Here is a 22,100-nt window from a genome sequence, read left to right on the forward strand (position 1 = left end):
ATTAATTCATAAGAGGCATGAAAATATCCAGCAGTAAAGACATTTATTGGAAAAAAAATTCTTAATACATATTTTTCCAAACTTCCTTGACCACAGACCCTTTTTTCAGCAATATCTTAATGTTTCATCAAACGAGTGCTTCAAAAATCACACTTTTAGGGTCCCTGCTCTGGTGCCTAGGACTGTTTGCATGCAGATCAAAGTTCATAAATATGTATTGAATGCTTTAAAAAAATTCATATTTAAATTTACAGTATTAAACCCTGTCAGTGAATTCCTGGTAGCCTACAGAAACATTCTGATGAAAGTTAAATAAGAGAAGTGGATCTAAAAGCTAGTTTAAGAAAACACAGTAAAATAAAAGCTGATAGTAAGTTTTTACATATTCTAAGAAAACTCTACATTATTTCCAAGCTGTCCTGGACTTAATGAGACTTATCTAGAATATTTGACCAAATTCAACTCTAAAATGTTTTTGGCTTCGATAAATAAAAACTACATGTATTAGATATTTACACTCACAAGTGTGGAGGATTTTAAACGGCACATGCTCACCTTACTCTTTCTTTGGAGTCTCCAAATGTCTCCTTTAGGTTTGTCAAGTCAGGATAATAGCTTTCAGGGGGTGATATGACTTCCACCAAGCCAGAACTGATTTCTTTAGAAAACCTATTATGAGAAAGGTTAGCTGAATTACTTAGGTTCTGTGGGATTTTATTTATCTTAAAGCTCAATACACTGTGTTTAACATAAAGCACATCAGTAGTCATTTGTAGCAACGTATAATGTTATGGCCACAAGGTGTTAAAACGAGCAGCTCATCACTGATTTCATTTACAGAAAATAGAGTTTTTTCCAATAGCAAAAGTTTTTTTAAAAGTAATGCTTTAAAAACTATAAAATACTGCTCTTATTAAAGTAGCATAGAAATCATAAGCCAACTGCAGGCATTAACGTTCCTAAAATGTATCTGAATTAAAAAAAAAATCAAGGTCTCACAGAAAATAGAAATTGAAGAAAAACAAACAAGTATGTATGTGTCTTTAAATACGTATATTTTTGCAAAAACCAAAGCTCTTACATCTTCAAGAAGCTTTGCTTGTAGGTTATAGACCATATGTCATTCTCAACCAGTGTTTCTCAACTGGGGGTGATTCTGTCCCTCTGGAGGACATTTAGCAATGTCTGAAGACTTTCTAGTTGCCACAACTGTGATCAGTACTACTGACACCTAGTGGGTAGACATTAGGGATCCTGCCCCACATTCTACAATGCATACAGCAGCCCCCACAACAAAAAATTATCTGGCCCAAAATGTCCATTGGGCTGAGGTTAAGAACCCTTTCTAAAGTTTTTTAATTAGTCTATACTGACTGAATTGTAATTTCTTTTGCATTTGCATTCTCCCTTGATTCATTTTTGCAAATCTCCACAAAATGCTAGTGCAACTGCCTGCCTTTGCACAAATGTTCTTAGTGTTTAACTGTACTTTTTGTCTGAGCTTGGTTTTCTACACACTGAGGAAGATGTAAATCAACAGAATCCTTGCATAAGCCCACAGACTTGCCCCTGAGGTCAGTGGGAAAGGGGACCAATCATTACTGCCCTGTTCCTTTACTTAAGAAGTCTATGCCAAATTGTGTTTCTATAAGGACTTCCAAGAAACTCAGCACTTCAGGAAAATCAAACAAATAACAATTTAATCCTGAACTATAATGTTTTTAAATATTCAATTTTAACATTTTGATAGACAAGGAGCCACATTATTTTAAATGTAGGGTTAGCAAATGATTGTTGCTTCCTTTTTGTCTTTTCTTTTTAAGTAGAAGGTATGTCTTTTAGGGACAAAAAACAGATACAATTTAATGAAGAAATTCATAGCAAGACTAATTTTATTACACTATTGAAACTATTAAGGCAACATTATAAAAAATAATATCTGAAACTTACTAAGCTTTCCCTCTGTTACCTACCATGTGCCTCACTCATAGTAAACTGCTACTCAGTCTTTGCAGAATACAACAGATATAAGACATAGTTTAAAATTGAGGTCTGAAATTACTACATTAAATATCTACCCTGAGAGCAGAAAGATTTTGCCTGGTAAATACAGTGTGAAAGATTTAATCTCATATGACTCTCTCTGTATTCACTGTCTTCAAGATTAAAGACTGTTATTTAATAGTGTTATATACAGAGGACATTCAAGTCTTTTCTATAATGAAATACACCAATTTATCCCATCACATAACTGGATATATATGCACCTACTTTATGACAATATAAAATACCAATCAGAGGTGATCTAATAAACAATGAACTCCACAGAGAAATGAACAAGGAAGGCATTTTCTTTTAGCAAGAAACCAAAGAGATAACAGTAACCAAAATATTTTTATGTTTATAATTAAGAAGAACTTACTCTTTCTCCAGGTTGGCTACAACACCATGTACATAATCAATATCTGTCTGGGAAAGAAAAAAAATGTATCTATATTCAAGTTTTTATATTTTTATTTAACTGTTAATACTGAACTCAAAATTAAATGAATGATAAAAACATTCATTAAAACCATACATTAAATTTTTAGACAATTTATTAAATTTGCATTTCTGTATTGTTCTATTGTACTACTGAATGTCATTGAGCACTTGCTAATAAGCAGATATTGAAGTTTTTAATATTTTTAATTGTCTGTGTTGCATTCACTAGGAAAACTGAACACAAAAACTACTTCTACTTCTATCAAAACATCCAAACTATAGTGAACAGCATTAGTGACAGATGCTGCACGATATGAAGATTTTTCTACTTGGAATCATAAAACCTAGGTTCAAGGTTTGCCTCTGTAGCTACTGAACTGTATACTCTAAAGTCATTTCTCTGAGTTTCAATTTCCTATTCTATGAAAAAAAGGAAATACCTTAGAGATCATGAGATTAAATGATAAAACTATGTAATAAAAAATTGCTATTATTACACCATATTAATATTATTACACTGACACTGAGAACTGAATCAAGAGCACTTCAATCAGTTAGAAATAAACATTTATCAGATCTGCATATTTTTACATTATGAACAAGTCAAAATTCTAATACTTCTTATTAATTTTATTTTCTTTATTGATTTAATGAATCACATATTCACCTTTCACAAACATTTACTGAATGCCTACTCTAGGCCAGGCTGGAACCACTGCAGTGAACAAGTCTAAGCATGGCAGGCATGTTTTAAACAGACATTTTCAACCAAGTTCAGACCTAACCGAGCCTGGAGGGTAGAAGCATCAAAAGAGGGTGCCTGGAAGAGGTGACGTTCAACAGTAAGAAATGGCTTGTTCCAGGGCTCTGGCTCCCAGGGGTCTAACAGAGATAAACACCATTAGCTTTTCTCCTCTAAGAGGTAAACTGAGTCTGTCTCTGATGCTATGTCAAAGACCGTGAAATTGGGCCAAAGTGAAACCACTTTCTAGGATAGCTGTAAGGACTGATTAACAGGGTGGAGCACAGGTGATGGGCAAATGTAAATAATTATGAGCATTATTTCTCCAGTGTGTGTGTCCAGACATCATCCTCCTCCTAACTCCAGATCCTTGCCCCTTCAAGGACTCCAGGAAGCCGAAGGGACAACCAGACCAGGGACATGGCAGGCTGGGTTGCAGGGCCATGGCCACATTTTTGAGCCAGCCAGAGCCCTATTGATATGGTTTGGCTGTGTCCTCACCCAAGTCTCATCTTGAATCATAGCTCCCATAATTCCCATGTGTTCTGGGAGGGACCCTGTGGAGATAACTGAATCATGGGGGCAGTTTCCCCCATACTGTTCTTGTGATAGTGAATAAGGCTTACAAGATCTGATGGTTTTATAAGGGGTTTCCCCTTTCACTTGACTCTCATTTTCTCTCGTCTGTTGCCATGTAAGACATGCCTTTCGCCTTCTGCCATGATTGTGAGGCCTTCCCAGCCATGTGGAACTGCGAGTCCATTTTTCTTTATAAATTACCCAGTCTTGGGTATGTCTTTATCAGCAGCATGAAAATGGACTAATACACCTACCCATCAATTTTAAATACAGTGATAACTTATAAAAATGCTCAATTGTTAAAAGACTCAATGATATATAAAATATCATCTATATTATAAAGACTGTCAAAAGACTTAATACTTGAGAAAAACAAACAAGGTATAGCTTAATCCTGGAAATTACAAAACCATCAAATTATAAAAATTTTTTGTAACAGGCTTTCTGGAAAACAATATACAAACATCGGTAGCATTTCTATATACTAACAATGAACTATCTGAAAAAGAAATCAAGAGAAAAATCCCATTTACAATAGCTACCAAAAAAATACTTAGGAAAAAATTTAACCAAGGAAGTGAAAGAACTAGACACCAAAAATTATTTTAATTTCTGTAATTGAAAGTAATTCTAATTTTTGTTGTTAAGTCTAACAACTCATGTGTAAGATAGCTTCATGAGATCAAATCCTTCAAAGTCTTAACAAACTATGGAGACACAATTGGAATATAGCTCAAAACTCTCTGTCCTTCCTCTATAGAAGCCCAAACATTAGTGATTTCTTTTTAAATAAATTATCATTCACAAATTTGACCAATGAGTATTTAACCACTCATCAATCTACAATTTTGGAGAATATGAACAAGCATGGTTTTTATGAACTTTACTGTGTTTAACTACCTGAAATTCAATTTGATAAGCATTTAATGAGGGACAGTGATTTGTCCACCTAAGGAAACAGTAATACAAAGGTGAGTAAGACCAGTTCCAGGTCCCTGGCCGTCCAAAACGGGAACCAAGAAGAATAAGCTTATGTGAACATAGATTTGTTATGTAATGTGTAATCAAAATTACAAAAGTAATCCAAGTGTACTACTACACAAAATCCTATGTTGCCTTCTAGTTCATGTATCTAGTAAAAGATTCACTTAAACAACTGTAATTTGTGTCACTTTACACAAATTACAAATATAACAAAAGCAGTTCTAGGAGGGAAGAAGAACAAATACCAATCCTTCTCAAACTATTTCAAAAATGTGGAAGAGGAGGGAGTGCTTCCAAACTCTTCTTAATGAGGCCAGTGCCACTCTGACACCAAAGCCATACAAGGCCATTACAAGAAAAGAAAATTACAAGCCAATATTTGTGATGAACATATACGCAAAAATCCTCAACAAAATACTAGCATTCAACTACATATTAAAAGGATCATTCACCATGATCAAGTGGGACTTATCCCTGGGATCCAAGAATGGTCCAACATATGCAAATCAATGAATGTGATAATTCACATTACAAAATAAAGGACAGAAACCATACGATCATCTCATTAGATGCAGAAAATGCACTGGACAAAATTCAACATGCTTTCATGGTGAAAATGTTCTCACCAACTCAGGTACAGAAGGAATGCACCTCAACACAAGAAAGCCATATATATGAGAGACCAACAGCTAATGTTACACTGCGTGGTGAAAAATTAAAGCTTTTCCTTGAATATCTGGAACAAGACAGGGAAGCACACTCTCACAACTTCTATTCAACATAATACTAGAAGTCCCTGACAGTAATTAGCCAAGAGAAAGAAATAAAAGGTATCTAAATAGAAAATAAGAAGTGAAATTGTCACTGTTTGCTGATGACATGACCTTATCATACAGAAAACCCTAATGATTTCACTAAAAAACTGTTAGAAGTAATAAATACAGTAAAGTTGTGGATACAAAATCAATATTCAAACATCAGTAGCATTTCTGTATACTAACAATGAACTATCTGAAAAAGAAATCAAGAGAACAATCCCATTTACAATGGCTACCAAAAAAAATACTTAGGAAAAAATTTAACCAAGGAGGTGAAAGAACTAGACACCAAAAATTATAAAATGTTGAAATAATTTGAAGAACACACAAATAAATAGATATCTTTGTTCATGGACTGGAAGAATTAATATCATTTAAATGTCCATATTACCCAAAGTGATCTACAGATTCAATACAATCCCTATCAAAAAATTTAATGACATTTTTCTCAGAAATGGGAAAAAATCCTAAAATTCATATATAACCACACACACACACACACACACACATACACACACACACACACAAAATAACCAAGGTAATCATGAGGAAAAACAATAAAGCTGGAGGCAACACACTTTATTATTTCAAACTATACTATGAAGCTATAATAATGTAAACAGTATGGTGTTGATTTTTAAAAAACAGACACACTGGCCAATGGAACAGAATATAGAGCCTAGAAATGAATTCATGTATGTATGGTCAATTGATTTTCAGCAAAGGTGCCAAGAACACTCAATGAAAAAAGTTTCTTTAGTAAATGGTGCTGAGAAAACTGGATATCCACATACAGATAAATGAAAGTGGACCTTCAACTCACACCAAATATACAAATAAACTCAAAATGGATTGAAAACAAAAGAAGACTCTAAAACTACCAGAAGAAAAACATAAAGGAAAAACTACGTGACATTGGCCTGGGCAATGGTTTTTTGGATATGACCCCAAAAGCTCAGGCAACAAGAACAAAAATAGACAAATAGGATCACATCTAACTAAAACTCTTCTACATGGCAAAGGAAATAATTAACAGCATGCCTGACAACCTATGGGTTAGGAGAAAATATTTGCATGCTGCACATCTGATAAACAGTTAATACCCAAAATATATAAGGAACTCAAACAGCTCAAGAGTAAGAAAAAACACTGAAAAAATAGGCAAGGGACCTGAACAGACATTTCCCAAAAGACGACATACAAATGGCCAACAGATATATGAAAAATCCTCAACACTGCTAATCATTAGAGAAATGCAAATTAAAACCACAATCAGATATCATCACATCTGTCAGGATGGCTAACTGTCAAAAAGACAAAAGATAACAAGTATTAGGAAGAATGTGGAGAAAAGAAACGGATGGATATATACACTGTATCCATATTGGATACATACATGGATCCACTGTATCCATATTATCAAGCTCTGAGTATAGGTTGGTAAATAAAGAAGATCTCTGCTTGTAGAACTTAAAACTGCTGAGAGAAGCAGTTCATAAGCAAACAAACAAAAATATGTACACATATGTATGCGTATATATAACTGAATATTGTGTTATAAAAATAGAATGCAATAATAGAGGAAAAACAGAGATGACCTACTTAAACATTACATTCAGAGAAAATCTCTCTGAAGATTTGACATTTAAGCCTAAATTTGATACATATTTCTATTCAAATGTACAAAACTAAACAGAAAACACTAAAAGGGCTATTTTAAGTTCATTAATTGGAGCTTTGTCCTTAATAGTATGTTGATGCTATAGCAATGGTTCTCATTTTTTATTAGAACCCATTTAGTTCAAAACATGTTCATAATTTACCCATCTCTGATCACCTCCATGAACAGTCTCCCAGTCCAAGCCTCACCTCGATTATGGCAACAGCTTTCTAAGTAGTCTCCTTTCTTTTGCCCTTATCAAAGCAGACAGCAGGATCCTTTTTAAAAAGGTAAGTCATATTATTCTTGCCAAAAATGCATAGCCAAAATATAATCATGAGAAAATATCAGATAAATCCAAACTGAGACATTTTACAAAATAACTGACCAGTGCCCATCAAAAGTGTCCAAGTTCATGAATGACACAAACATACTGAGGAGCTGTCATGGACAGGAGGAAGCTAAGGCATGAGAACCGCTAACTGCAATGTGGTGTTCTGTAGTGCATGCTGGAACAGAAAGGCAAACCCAGGCGGAAAAACGGGAAACTCAAATAAAGTCTATAGTTTGGTTGAGTATTATACCAGTGTTAATTTCCTGGTTTTGATAACTATAATATAGCTACATACGTTGTTAACATCAGAGCAAGCTGAGTGAAGGAGATACCCTCTATAATTTCTGCAACTTTTTGTAAATCTAAAATTATTTCAGAATAAAAAGTCTTTTAAAATACTTTTTTAAAAAAAAGGGTTAGTAAAGTGTCTTCTCCATTAAGAACTCTCAAATGACTTTCCATCTAAATTAGAGTCAGGTTGGGCAAAACAGATCCGCTGCCTGTTATCCTCAAGTAAAACGTTATTGAAACACAACCCATTCATTCATGTATTGTTTATGGCTGTTTTCAGGCTAAAATGGCAGAGCTGAACAGTTCCAACTGAGACTGTATGACTCCCAAAGCCTAAAATATTTATTATTGGTCCTTTAAAAAAAGTTTGCCAGCCCTGGTGACTTAGAGTAAAAGCCAAGTTCTTGCAATGGCCTGTAGCATCCTACGTGATCCGGCCCACTCCACCCTTCTCTGACTGCCTCCTGCTACTGAGCCTCCCACCTTCTCTATTCAAGCCATACAGGCCTCTCCTTGCTGCTTGGCAAATGTGCCAAGTAATGCTCTTGCCACAGGGCCTTTGCACATACAGTTCCTCTGCCTGGATTGTCCAACTCTTACATCCCTCAGGCTTTTGCCCACATGTCCTGCCCACCCTCCCTGGGCAACCCAAAGCCTCTTTTCTTATTTACTGATTTATCCTCTACAGCACTCATTATCACCTAACATCCACCTAACATATTACGTATTTTGGGGTTTTCTTTCTTGTCCTTCTCGATAAGTTTCAGTGGGCAGAGGCTTGTAAAAATATTTATTGAATTACAAGCAAATTATTTGCTTGTAAATATTTATTGAATTACAAGCAAACTTTATGGAATATTATTCATACACACACACACATACAATTTCTTTCCTATAGTAGTTTGTATGACTTTTTTTTTTAAAGAAACATAGTCTTGCTTTGTTGCCCAGGTTGGAGTGCAGTGGCCTGAGTGATCATAGTTCACTGCAGCCTGGAATTCCTGGGCTCAAGTGATCCCCCCACCTCAGCCTGTCAAGTAGTTGGGACCACAGGTGTGCACCACCATGCCTGGCTACATTTTTATTTTTTTTACAGATGGGGTCTTGCTATGTTGCCCAGGCTGATCCCAAGCTCCTGGGCTTAAGCAATCCTCTCACTTAAGCCTCCCAAAGTACTGGGATTACAGGCATGAGCCACCATGCCCAGCCAGTTTGTACGATTTATAATCAATGCATAAATAAACATTTTTAAATCTAGCTGCTGAAAAATTATAGGCCAAAGTACTAGTGATACACCAATAACAATAATCTGGCATCTAAAATCAAGAATAGAAGCTAGATAGATTAAAAAACTAGACAGATAATTAGCAAGTATATAGAAGACCTGAACAACACTAACAACCAACTTGATCTAATATGTATCTATAGTAAGACACTTCTAGCTACTCAGGAGGCTAAGGCAGGAAGATTGCTTGAGCCCAGGAGTTCAAGACCAGCTACTGCCACACAGCGAGACAAAAATTTAAAAAAACAAAAACAAAAAAACATTAGCCATGGCCAGGAATGGTGGCTCATGCCTGTAATTTCAGTGCTTTGGGAAGTCAAGGTGGGAGAACTGCTTGAACCCAGGAGCTCAAGGTTACAGTGGGCTATGTTCACAACACTGTACTCTAGCCTGGGTGACAGAGCAAGATTCCATCTCTAAAAAAATAAATAAATTAGATGGACAGATAGATTAGACAGATGAATGATAGATTAGATAGATGATTGTGGAAGGAAGGGAAAGGGAAAGGGAAAGGGAAAGGGAAAGGGAAAGGGAAAGGGAAAGGGAGGGAAAAGGAGGAAAGGAAGGGAAAGGGAAAGGGAAAGGGAAAGGGAGGGAAAAGGAGGGAAGGAAGGGAAGGGAGGGAGGGCACTTTACTGGATAACAACAGAATCCACTGTTTTTAAGAACATATGAAACACTGTCCAGAACAGACCATACACTAGGTCATAAACAAGTATTGATAAATTTTAAAGGACTGAAATCATGCAAAGTATGTATTCTCTGACTATGAAGTAGTTAAATTACAAATCAACAAAAGAAGAAAATTTTGGAAATCCTCAAATGGGTAAAAAATTTTAAACACTTTTCTAAATAACTCATGGGTCAAAGAAGAGACTACAAGAGGATCAGAAAGTATTTTGATCTGAATGAAAATGAAAACATGACATATCAAAATGTATGGAATGCAGCTAAAGTGGTGCTTAGAGGGAAAGTTATAGCTTTAAACTGACTATATTAGAAAAGAAGAAAGTCTTCCAACCAATAATCTACCCAATCACCTTAAAAATCTAGAAAAAAAAGAGTAAGCCAAACTGAAAGCAGCAGAATAAAGCTAATACGATTAGAGTGAAAGCTAATAAAATAGAACACAGAAAAATGATAGAGATACTCACAGGGAGTTTTTTTACTTTACTTGCCAGCTAGCCAGCCAGAGCTAAGAAACCTAAAAGGTCCCAGAAGAGGAGGAAACGGGGAAGGGAAAGCAAAGAAAATAGGGGCTGGGGAATGGGTGGGGGGACGAAAACAGGAGACTATTTTAACCAACTTTGTAGAACTATTGGACACTTTAGCCATGTACATGTATAACTAATAATTTTTTTTCAAAAAGCAGAAAAATAAAGCTAATGGCATAAAATATTAATATTCTAGTGTACTGCTAGACTTCAATTTTGGGCCAACATTTATTATCTAATGGATTTTTATAGATTTTTTTTTTGAGATAAGGTCTCTGTCATCCAAGCTGGATGCAGTAGCTTGATCACAGCTCACTGAAGCCTTGAACTCCTGAGCTGAAGTGATCCTCCTACCTCAACCTCCTGAGTAGCTGGGACTACAGGTTTGTACCACAATGCCTGGATAATTAAAAAAATTTTTTTTAGAGATAGAGTCTTGCTCTGTTGCCCAGGCTGGTCTAGAACTCCTGGCCTCAAGTGATCCTCCTGCCTCAGCCTCCCATGTCATTGGGATTACAGGCAGGAGCCACCATGTCTGGCCTTTAAAGAGTTTTAATCTCTTCCAGTATCTTCCTCATTTTGGCGCTTCAAAGGACACTTGTTCATTAAGTAAAAGAATACTTAGAATGAAATGTACACTTTTGCCTTTTTAAAAAAATATGATTAACAGGCAACTGAAAGAGTTTGTAATGTTTCTATGGCTGTTGTACTCTTCAGGTGCTTTGGGATAGAAAAAGAGTTCAAAAACATTCAGGTGAGTAACCCTTGGCTGAAGGCATACTAAGCTGTCTAACTAGAACGGACTCAGCTACTTATACAGAGTTTGGGTGGGAACACAACACTGACAGCACTTCCCACTTTCCCTCCTGGAAATCATATACAATTAGCAATGAGAACCTGATGCAAAAACTGCAAACTTTATTTTAAGGCATTAATAGCCCAAATTCTTAAACTCCAAAGGGATCCAGTTCAGTCCTAATAACCAGAGGTAACATGAAGAGCTGCACAGGCTAGCAGTATTTGCAGGAAGCAGCCCAACTGCGTGGCAGAAGGAAAGGCAGAGTCGTCTGGAACACTACTCTGTCCCCTCATCCTCCTGTAAACTAGCAGCCTAGGGAAAACTTCATCTCCAGTGATGATCCTTAAAGACAAACCAGCACAGCAACTATCCAAAATAATAAGACAAAAGGGGGAAATTCAGCAGAACAAAAACTATATGTATGTATGTGTGTTATAAACATGTATAAACATGCACACACACAAACACACACACCAGTTGAAAAATTATGACCAAACATTTCACTATTAATTTAAAATAAAAAAACAAAAAGCTCCCAATTAAAGCAGTTGCCACCAGGCAGCAAAATGCATATTAATTCTTATATCTAAAAAATAAATAATGAAAATAAATCAAGTTAGCATTCGGGTGAACATGTTTGAAAAGTAAAAAATTGAACTAAAATAGAAGAAAAAATTAATAATGTTAAAAGCAGACATCAATGGATCAGAAAACAAACAAAAAAGGAAATAATAAATAAACCCAAGAAGGTTTTTAGAATATCATAAATGAAAACAGATCCATTAACTAGCCAGTCACAAATACACACGCGTGCACAAAGCAATCGGAGGGGGAAGAACCACAAAAAGAACAGGAGCCTGCATTTCTCACCTCTGCCTACAGCAAAGTTTAAAACTTGGATAAAATGGATAATTTTCCAGGAAAATATTTTATCAAAATCAGAAAGAAATCTAAATAGCTGTTTATGCTGTAATATGAAACATTAACCTTATACCATCTGTACAGAATTAGGGCCATTACACATCTCTGAATGGGTACAGCTATCAATAGTCATCACGGTAAACTGAGTGTCTAAAGCACAGCACCGGAAGGAACACTGTTCAGTGTATACAACACACATGGAGATTTTAAAAACCATGTGATTGTATTATCTATGAAAAAGTCAAAACACAAAAGAAATAACATTTCTTAGTATAAATGAAATGCAAAACAGAAAATAAAAACAAAAACCAAAAATGCCACAGCAATTTAATAAATACTCTCTGGTTATTCAACTTCTGTATTTCTGGTGTGCAAATTCCTTTTTTCTTTTTTCTTTCTTTTTTTGAGACAGAGTCTCACTCTGTCACTCAGGCTGGAGTGCAGTGGTGCGATCTCAGCTCACTGCAACCTCTGCCTCCTGGGGTCAAGCAATTCTCCTGCCTCAGCCTCCCGAGTAGCTGGGACAACAGGCACGCGCCACCATGCCCAGTTAATTTTTGTATTTTCAGTAGAGACAGGGTTTCATCAAGTTGGCCAGGAAGGCCGATCTCTTGACCTCGTGATCCACCCACCTCAGCCTCCCAAAGTGCTGGAATTACAGGCATGAGCCACTGTGCCTGGCCTCTACTGTGCAAATTTCTGACCCTAGGCCAGCTAATTAGCCCTGTTAAACCAGCTTACATCAAAGAATTTAAAGAAGGCATAGTAAAGGCCTCAGGCACTCTTCCTCTGAAGCACAAACTAGAATGTGTACTAAAGTAAAATAAGAACACTGAATTAAAAAAAAAAAAACCCAACATTGTCTTCATACTGTATACTAAACACTCCACGAACCTGGATATTCTAGAAACTCAATTTTTCAAAGTTGAAAAGTAGATGCTCTCCCAACTTGATGAATCTGTTATTTCCTTATAGAATCTAAATTCAAATCCTACAGTTTTTATGTAAGGTATCTGGAATGCTGCTGGGCAAATTGCTGAAACAATATGAATAAACAGGGTAATATAAAAAATATCCTAGGCTGGGTGTAGTGGTGCATACCTGTAATCTTAGAACTTTGGGAGGCTGGAGTGGGAGGATCACTTGAGCTCAGGAGACAGCCTGGGCAATATAGTGAAACCCCGTCTCAAGATACACACACACACACACACACAAAAAATACAAAAAATTAGCTGGGCATGGTGGTATACACCTGTAGTCCCAGCTACTTGGGAGGCTGACATAGGAGGATTGCTTGAGCCTGGGAGGTCGAGGTTGCAGTGAGCCAAAACTGCACCACAGCACTCCCGCCTGGGTGACAGAGTGAGACCCTGTTACAAAATATATACAAATATATTCGGTCAATATAAAGTCCTCCTCATGGTTACCACCAACATCATTTGGTTGTTTTGGTTTAGGCAATATTCTGCCTGAAACCCACCTCAAAAAACTCCTTTTGTCTCTTTCTAACCACTTCATTTAACCATCACCTCTGCATACATATGATTTCCTGTTCTGTTTTGCAACAATTACACAGAATTCAGGTGTTTTTGAACAAGAGACAACCTGTATCAGTGAGGAAACAGCCTAAATGTCTATCAATCAGACATTAAATAGTGTTAAAACCATATAATGAAATATTTTATAGCCATAAAGAATGATGATGTGATATTTATTCTTGTTAGCATGGAAAAATGTCCATTACATTAAAATATGTATAGAATGATCCCATTCATATATAGCTGTACAAGCCACAGGAAAAAAAAAACCTTAACATATAATTTGAAATAGTTATATTTATGTAGAGGAGTAACAGGTAATTTTTCATTATATATTTATGTAATTGTTTTGAACAGTATGCATTTGTTTACTTCTCTAATAAGGAAATCATCAAGACCATTTTCATTTAAAAAGACATAGGGAGCTCTAAAAAGTTAGGAATTAGTGGGCCAGAACTAGACTATGTCCTAAATCCTTTCCCATTCTGAAATTCTATACAATAATTAAGAAAATATTTACTCTAGGGTCTTATTCCTCATGATTTAAAAAGAACTTGCTCGAGATTTATTCTTTCTCTAAATCTTTTGAGGAGACTAAAATACAAGAAGTGTGGTATTTCTCATTCACATGATTTCTTAGGAGTACAGAGAAGGGATGGAGAGAATAAAAGAATGATAAAATCCCAGCTGAGGCTAAACCTTTTTCAGGTTTCAGGACTCCCAAAGATCATCAGTGCAAATCTCCAAATTTAAGTCTTAGAGCTAGAAATGGGCACACGTTCTTAAAGATCTATGGGTATATCATCCTATTGACAACAAATATTACTATTCCTGGTTTGTAATTGCAGGAGAGAAGTGAGTTCGATTTACATTAAACTATCCGATAGAATATATTACCTAAGCTTTGCTCATCACATTTTTTAAAAAGCGCTTTTAAAAGCATATTCAAATATTCAATTAGAGTTTCAACTCTTATAGGCTATATTTGGTAAAAACATAACAACAATTAAATAATTACCTCTCCTATGAAGACTACTATAACACAGTCCAACTTCTCTTCAGGATACAGGTTATCAATAAGGGAATGAAGAGTTTCTATGAGGTAAGATTTAACTTCTCTCTTCACTGTGGGAATGCCCATGACTATTGAAACTGGAAAAAAAAATAGTAATTATATTAAAAAACTGTACAAGGACAATACAGAAAAACACTTCTATTTCAAAAGTATTATACCCTCTCAAATTGATAGGAATAACTGATGGATCAAAATATATTGAGTTTCAGGAAGAAAAATAAAGATACAAGGGCATACCTGTAATGCTGTAATTCATTTTCACATGGCTTAACCATAAGAAAAAAAGAACTGATAAAAATGAAAGACATTAAACTTCACACTAAAAATGAATGGCTGCAAAGTATAAACGGCAAACTGTATTATACAACTAAAACTTAAAAACACTAAACATATCTTAAAAATTAATGTCTTATCTCTCGACTTCAAGCATATGACATGCTGAGAAGAGCACAACATCAGTTCTGTGGTTGTTCTTGCCAATAATGCATAACCTCAACTTAACCATAAAGAAACATCAGAGAAATCCAAACTGGGGCAATGCTGCACAAAATAACAGTACTCTTTAAAGTATCAAGGTCATGAAAGACAGTAATGAACTGTCCCCGATTGGAAAAGACTAAGGAACCATGACAATTAATTGAAATATGGGATCTTGATTTGGATCCTGGAAGAGAAAAACAGCAACAACGAAACGCATGACAAAATCCAAGTAAGAGCTAAGGTTAGTGGACAGTGTAGCATCAACGTTAACTTCCTGGTTTTTGATCGCTATACTATGGTCATGTAGGGACACTGGGTAAGGGCATATGAAAACTTTGTGACCAGGCACAGGGGCTCATGCCTGTAATCCCAGAACTTTGGGAGGTACAGGTGGCAGACTGCCTGAGCTCAGGAGTTTCAGACCAGCCTGGCCAACATGGCGAAACCCGGTCTCTACTAAAAATACAAAAATCATCTGGGCATGGTGGCGTGCACGTATAATCCCAGCTATTTGGGAGGTGGAGGCACAAGAATCGCCTGGGAGGCAGAGGTTGCAGTGAGCTGAGATTGTGCCCTTGCACTCCAGCCTGGGTGACAAAGCAAGATTCCATCTCAAAAAAAAAGAAAACTTTGTGTACTATTTGTGCAACATTTTTAAAGTCTAAAATTACAGTCAATGTTCCTATAATGCTTGTTTTCAATGCAAATTTGTTTCTACATGATTAACATATTAGGGAAAAATTGGGGCATAACACGTGAATTTCACATTAGCTTACATGCAATTTGTCCTCTGAGACAAACACCAGGTGAACAACAGAAAATTGTACCCTGCTGAAATGAGTTCGGAAAATTGAACCGAACCATGTAGAAATACTGCATACAAAATGCACGCACCTCAAAATACCTACCAGCTGTCTCAGTTCACCACAACTATCAACCACACCCATCCACATTGGGTGTTGCAACCTTCCATCAGATTGCAAATAACCTACCTCACAGCCCTTCACAATAACTTACAAGCTGCAACCCTTCAGCAACCCACTTTAACAAGCAAATCTCAGGGCTTTTTCAAGACAGAATGCCACATTTATGATTTATGTGTTTCTGAATCATTTAACTTGTGAAAAACTGTGCCAACATTATTATTAGGTTCTTATCCTTTTTTATGTGTAACTGACAAAGTTTTTGAGTGTTGTGATCCTAACCCCCTTGCTCTCATTTCTTTGCACCATTTTCATACCACAGTGATTTTTAGGAACACTTATACTGCATTATAAAGGTATTTCAAAGTAAATTTTTTAAAATTATGCCTTAAAGTCTTAGTATGCTAAGTATGTATCAATAGAGAAGTATTTTGAATATGGTAAAAACAACTTAGTCTTAATCATGCAACAATTTTTTGGAGATACTAAAAAATACTTATAATTCACAGAATTCTAATGCCAGGGGCTGGGTGCGGTGGCTCACGCCTGTAATCCCAGCACTTTGGAAGGCTGAGGTGGGTGGATCACAAGGTCAGCAGATCGAGACCATCCTGGCTAACACGGTGAAACCCCGTCTCTACTAAAAATACAAAAAATTAGCCGGGCGTGGTAGCGGGCGCCTGTAGTCCCAGCTACTCGGGAGGCTGAGGCAGGAGAATTGCTTGAATCCAGGAGGCGGAGGTTGCAGTGCGTGAAGATCGCACCACTGCACTCCAGCCTGGGCGACACAGCGAGACTCCATCTCAAAAAAAAAAAAAAAAAGAAGAAAAAAAAAAAAGAATTCTAATGCCAGAAGGGAGCGTAAAGACCATGGATCTACCACCATGATTCTTGAGGTAAGAATACTAAGATGTGAAAGGTTTAAGGAACTGCCCCAAGGTCTCATGCCACAATCCTCTCTTCCATTTTAGGTAAGAAGAGTTCTCAAGCACTCAAAAAGATATTTGCTCTATGAGACTCTGTCCCAAAAAAAAAAAAAAAAAAAGGATATTTGCTCTATTTGTTTTGCACGTATTTACTGCAAGGCAGTATTCTAGGTGTTAAGCATACAATGGTAAATAACATAGATAAGGTCCCTGCCCTCATGGAACGCACATTCTAGAAAGGGGAAAAAGATTTAAAATCTATGTATCTTACAGGCTGATATGTATAGGCTGGTACTGCCAGAGTGATGAATGGGGAGGGGGTACCCCTATAGGTCGTGTGGTCACAGAAGGCCTGATATTAGCTGAACTGGTAACCATGAGAAAGAGCTGATGAACAATACTGCAGAAGAGGAAGCAACAAGGCCCTGAAGACAGAATGATTTTGATGTAGTCAAGAAATACCAAGAGCAGGCTGGATCGAAAGCAGAATAAGCCCAGATTGAGAAAATCAGTCAGGGGTCACATTGCATATAACAAAGTTTGTTTTAATGCTGAGTGCAAGAGAAAGCCATTGCAAGGTTGTAAGCAGGGGAGTGACATTATCTAATTTGTAATTTTAAGAGATTATCGAATTTCACGAAAAGTAAAAGCACTTTGGAAGATCGGTTAGGAAGTTACTGTACTAACTAAAGGAAAGATGGTGGTTTGAATGAGGCTGTAGAGTGTTTGAAGAGGTGGAGATGAGTGGATGATGGAGACCCTTGCTAATGGGGCTTCAGCTGGCAGACAAGAGAAAGGAAGGAATCAAGGATGACTTGAGTAAGTGGACGGGGCAACTTTCACTCAGAACAACACACTTGAGGAGAGAGCCTCCAATCCAGATTTCTGTTCTGACCGTGTTACTCTGAGATGCCAAAAGACAGGATGAGTTACAATGGAAGCAAAATTCCATAGAATAATCTACCTCAAAATTTAAGGCCGGGTGTGGTGGCTGATGCCTTTAATCCCAGCACTTCAGGAGGCTGAGGCGGGAGGATCGCTTGAGCCCAGGAGTTCGAGACCAGCCTAAGCAACTTGGCAAGACCCTGTATCTACAAAAAATAAAACACTTAGCTGGGCATGGTGGCACATGCCTGTAGTCCTAGCTACTTGGGAGGCTGAGGTGGGAGGATCACTTGAGCCTGGGAGGTGGAGGCTGCAGTGAGCTGTGATCACACCACTGTACTCCAGCCGGGGCGACAGAGCGAGACCCTGTCTCAAAAAAAAAAAAAAAAAATTACCAGTGTAACAACTAGGATGAGGAGCATTCCTAGAAAATGCTAACTCATATGGAGTAGAAAGACTTCACTATGATGAAAGCAAAGCCCATGGTGATCCACAGTGTGCAAACAAAAATGGCATAAAGTCACAATGCAAATTCTCTATCCCTACCATACTCTTGGGGTTTTTTGGTTTCTGTTTTGCTTTGCTGAAGTTTAGATGGCACGTGATATGGTTTGGCTGTGTCCCCACCCACATCTCATCTTGAATTCCTATGTGTTGTGGGAGGGACCTGGTGGGAGGTAATTGAATCATGGGGGCAAATCTTTCCCGTGCTGTTCTCGTGATAGTGAATAAGTCTTAGAAGATCTGATGGTTTTAAAAAGAAGAGTTCCCCTGCACAAGCTTGCTCTCTCTTTGCCTGCTGCCATCCACGTAAGATGTGACTTGCTCCTCCTTGCCTTCCGCCATGATTGTGAGGCCTCCCTAGCCACGTGGAACTGTAAGTCCAATTAAACCTCCTTCATTTGTAAACTGCCCAGTCTCAGGTATGTCTTTATCAGCAGCATGAAAATAGACTAATACAGTAAATTGGTACCAGTAGCGTGGGGCGCTGCTGAAAAGATACCTGAAAACGTGGAAGTGAATTTGGAACTGGGTAACAAGCAGAGGCTGGAACAGTTTGGAGGGCTCAGAAGGCAGGAAAATATAGGAAACTTTCGAGTTCCCTAGAGACTTGTTGAATGGCTTTGATCAAAATGCTGATAATGATATGGACAATGAAATCTAGGCTGAGGTGGTCTCAGATGGAGATGAGGAACTTGTTAGGAACTGGAATAAAGGTGATTCTTGTTGTGTCTTAGCAAAGAGACTGGCAGCATTTTGCCCCTACCCTAGAGATTTGTGGAACTTTAAACTTGAGAGAGATGATTTATCGTATCTGGCAGAAGAAATTTCTAAGCAGCAAAGCATTCAAGAGGTGACTTGGGTGCTGTTAAAGGCATTCAGTTTTTGTTGTTGTTGTTTTGAGACAGAGTTTCGTTCTTGTGGCCCAGGCTGGAGTGCAATGGCATGATTTCGGCTCACTGCAACCTCCATCTCCCAGGTTCAGATGTTTCTTCTGCCTCAGCCTCCCGAGTAGCTGAGATTACAGGTGCCCGCCACCATGGCCAGATAAGTTTTGTATTTTTAGTAGAGACAGGGTTTCACCATGTTGGTCAGGCTGGTCTTGAACTCCTGACCTTGTGACCCACCTGCCTCGGCCTCCCAAAGTGCTGGGATTACAGGCGTGAGCCACAGCGCCCGGCCAGCATTCAGTTTTAAAAGGGAAAGAGCATGAAAGTTTGGAAAATTTGCAGCCTGACAATGTGATAGAAAAGAAAATCCCATTTTCTGAGGTGAAATTCAAGCCAGCTGCAGAAATTTGCATAAGTAATGAGGAGCTGAATGGTTAAGCTCAATGGGGAAAATGTCTCCAGGGCATGTCAGAGACCTTTATGGCAACCCCTCCCATCACAGGCCCAGAGATTTAGGAGGGAAAAATGGTTTCCTGGGCTGGACCCAGGGTCCCGCTGCTGTATGCAGTCTAGGGACTTGGTGACCTGTGTCCCAGCCACTCTAGCCTTGACTAAAAGGGGTCAAGGTACAGCTCAGGCCCCGGCTTCAGAGAGTGCAAGCCCCAAGCCTTGGCAGCTTCCACGTGGTGTTGAGCCTGCAGGTCCATGAAGTCAATAATGGGGAACCTCCACCTAGATTTCAGAGGATGAATGGCTATGCCTGGATGCTCAGGCAGAAGTTTGCTGCAGGGGCGGTGCTCTTATGGAGAACCTCTGCTAGCTCAGTGCTGAAGGGACATGTGGGGTCAGAGCCCCCCCCGACAGAGTCCCTATTGGGGCACCACCTAGTGGAGCTGCGAGAAGTGGACCACTGTCCTCCAGCCCCCAGAATGGTAGATCCACCCATGGCTTTCACCACATGCCTGGAAAAGCCGCAGACACTCAACACTAGCCCATGAAAGCAGCTGGGAGGGAGGCGGGAGGCTGTACCCTGCAGAGCCACAGGGGCAGAGCTGCCCAAGACCAAGGGAACCCACCTCTTGCATCAATGTGACCTGGATGTGAGACATGGAGTCAAAGGAAATCATTTTGGAGTTTTAAGATTTGACCGCCCTGCTGGATTCTAGACTTGCATGGGGCCTGTAGCCCCTCTGTTTTGGCCAATTTCTCCCATTTGGAATGGCTGTATTTACCCAATGCCTGTACCCCCATTGTATCTAGGAAGTAACTAGCTTGCTTTTGATTTTACAGGCTCATAGGTGGAAGGGACTTGCCTCGTCTCAGATGAGACATTGGACTGTGGACTCTTGAGTTAATGCTGAAATGAGTTAAGACTTTGGGGGACTGTTGGGAAGCCATGATTGGTTTTGAAATGTGAGGACGTGAGATTTGGGAGGGGCCAGGGGTGGAATGATATGGGTTGGCTGTGTCCCCACCCACATCTCATCTTGAATTCCTACGTGTTGTGGGAGGGACCTGGTGGGAGGTAACTGAATCATGGGGGCAAGTCTTTCCTGTGCTGTTCTCATGATAGTGAATAAGCCTCACAAGATCTGATGGTTTTAAAAAGAGGAGTTCCCTTGCACAAGCTTGCTCTCTCTTTGCTTGCTGCCATCCACGTAAGATGTGACTTGCTCCTCCTTGCCTTCCGCCATGATTGTGAGGCCTCCCCAGCCACGTGGAACTGTTAAGTCCAATTAAACCTCTTTCTTTTGTAAATTGACCAGTCTCAGGTATGTCTTTATCAGCAGTGTGAAAATGGACTAATACAGCATGTTTAGAGAATAAACCATTTTATCCCTAATTATACTATTTTGGAGTTAAAATTTAAATTATTTAGCTTAAACCAGGGTATTCGAAGACTTCAAAAGCACTAAAAATGAAACTTCTAATTTCAGCCAAACCTACAAAATTAGAGTAATCATGCTTATGGTAATTTGCAAAATTACCACCAAAAAAGGGTAGTTTCCTTGGCCTTCTGAGCCCATGGTGGGGGCTGCACTTCTTAGTCCCCTTATGGTTGGGGACTGTGGGGCAAAGGGGATATAATTATTAATAGCCCATGAATCATCAGCATGTGTAATCTGTGGACTGAGCACTGATAACTACAGTGTGAAATCCTTGAGATTGTTCTCTTTGGCAGAGCAGCCAGAAACATTCAAGATGGCAACTGCTCTGTCAGCCTGGATCCCTGCATGACTGGTCAACCTTGGTGGACACGTACTATGAGCAAAAAAATAAATAAACATTTGTTATCTCAATCACTGAGACTCTGGGGTTGTTAGTTACCACAACATACCCAGCCTGTCCTATCTGATACAATGTTCTTCTACCATTTACAATCCAGAAAATGTAAGTATTCTACTGAGTTAGAGTTCAGAAGAAATATGTCAGCAAAGTGAAGAATATGGTCATATCATCCTTTTAGGGAGGAGTAAAATGGACCAAGGAAACCAAACAGAAATAGAGCCAACAGGCTGGGCTAAGTACTGGAATCACTAATTTTGTTTTAATTCTGAGTGCGAGAGTTCCACTGATTAACTACCTAGTATTTCCAATTCAAGCAGTAATTGTGCATATATAATACATCTATTATGTACTAGACAGTCTGAAATACAGTCATGAGATAGGTAACGCCCCTACCTCATGGTATTTATAATTTGACAGAGCTATCAACTGTGATTATTTCATTTTCTTCTACTTTCCCAGGAAGTTTTCAAATTCTAGTTTGT

At 38.2% G+C, this 22,100-nt stretch overlaps 1 protein-coding gene across 5 annotated transcripts in view; it reads right to left on the bottom strand.

The window, feature by feature from the left end:
- Nucleotides 1–22,100, bottom strand: part of MGAT4A (alpha-1,3-mannosyl-glycoprotein 4-beta-N-acetylglucosaminyltransferase A) — a 122,658-nt gene that overhangs the window by 40,301 nt on the left and 60,257 nt on the right. For all 5 annotated transcript variants that reach the window (XM_054476498.2, XM_063648488.1, XM_063648489.1 and 2 more), the window contains exons 5-7: nt 14,668–14,801; nt 2,423–2,469; nt 556–669 (exon numbers count right to left, since the gene is read on the bottom strand). In XM_054476498.2, coding sequence (XP_054332473.1) covers nt 556–669; nt 2,423–2,469; nt 14,668–14,801 — 295 coding nt within the window. The remainder of the gene's footprint in view (nt 1–555; nt 670–2,422; nt 2,470–14,667; nt 14,802–22,100) is intronic.

The sequence above is a fragment of the Pongo pygmaeus genome, chromosome 12, assembly GCF_028885625.2.
Source record: "Pongo pygmaeus isolate AG05252 chromosome 12, NHGRI_mPonPyg2-v2.0_pri, whole genome shotgun sequence".
NCBI classification, from domain to species: domain Eukaryota; kingdom Metazoa; phylum Chordata; class Mammalia; order Primates; family Hominidae; genus Pongo; species Pongo pygmaeus.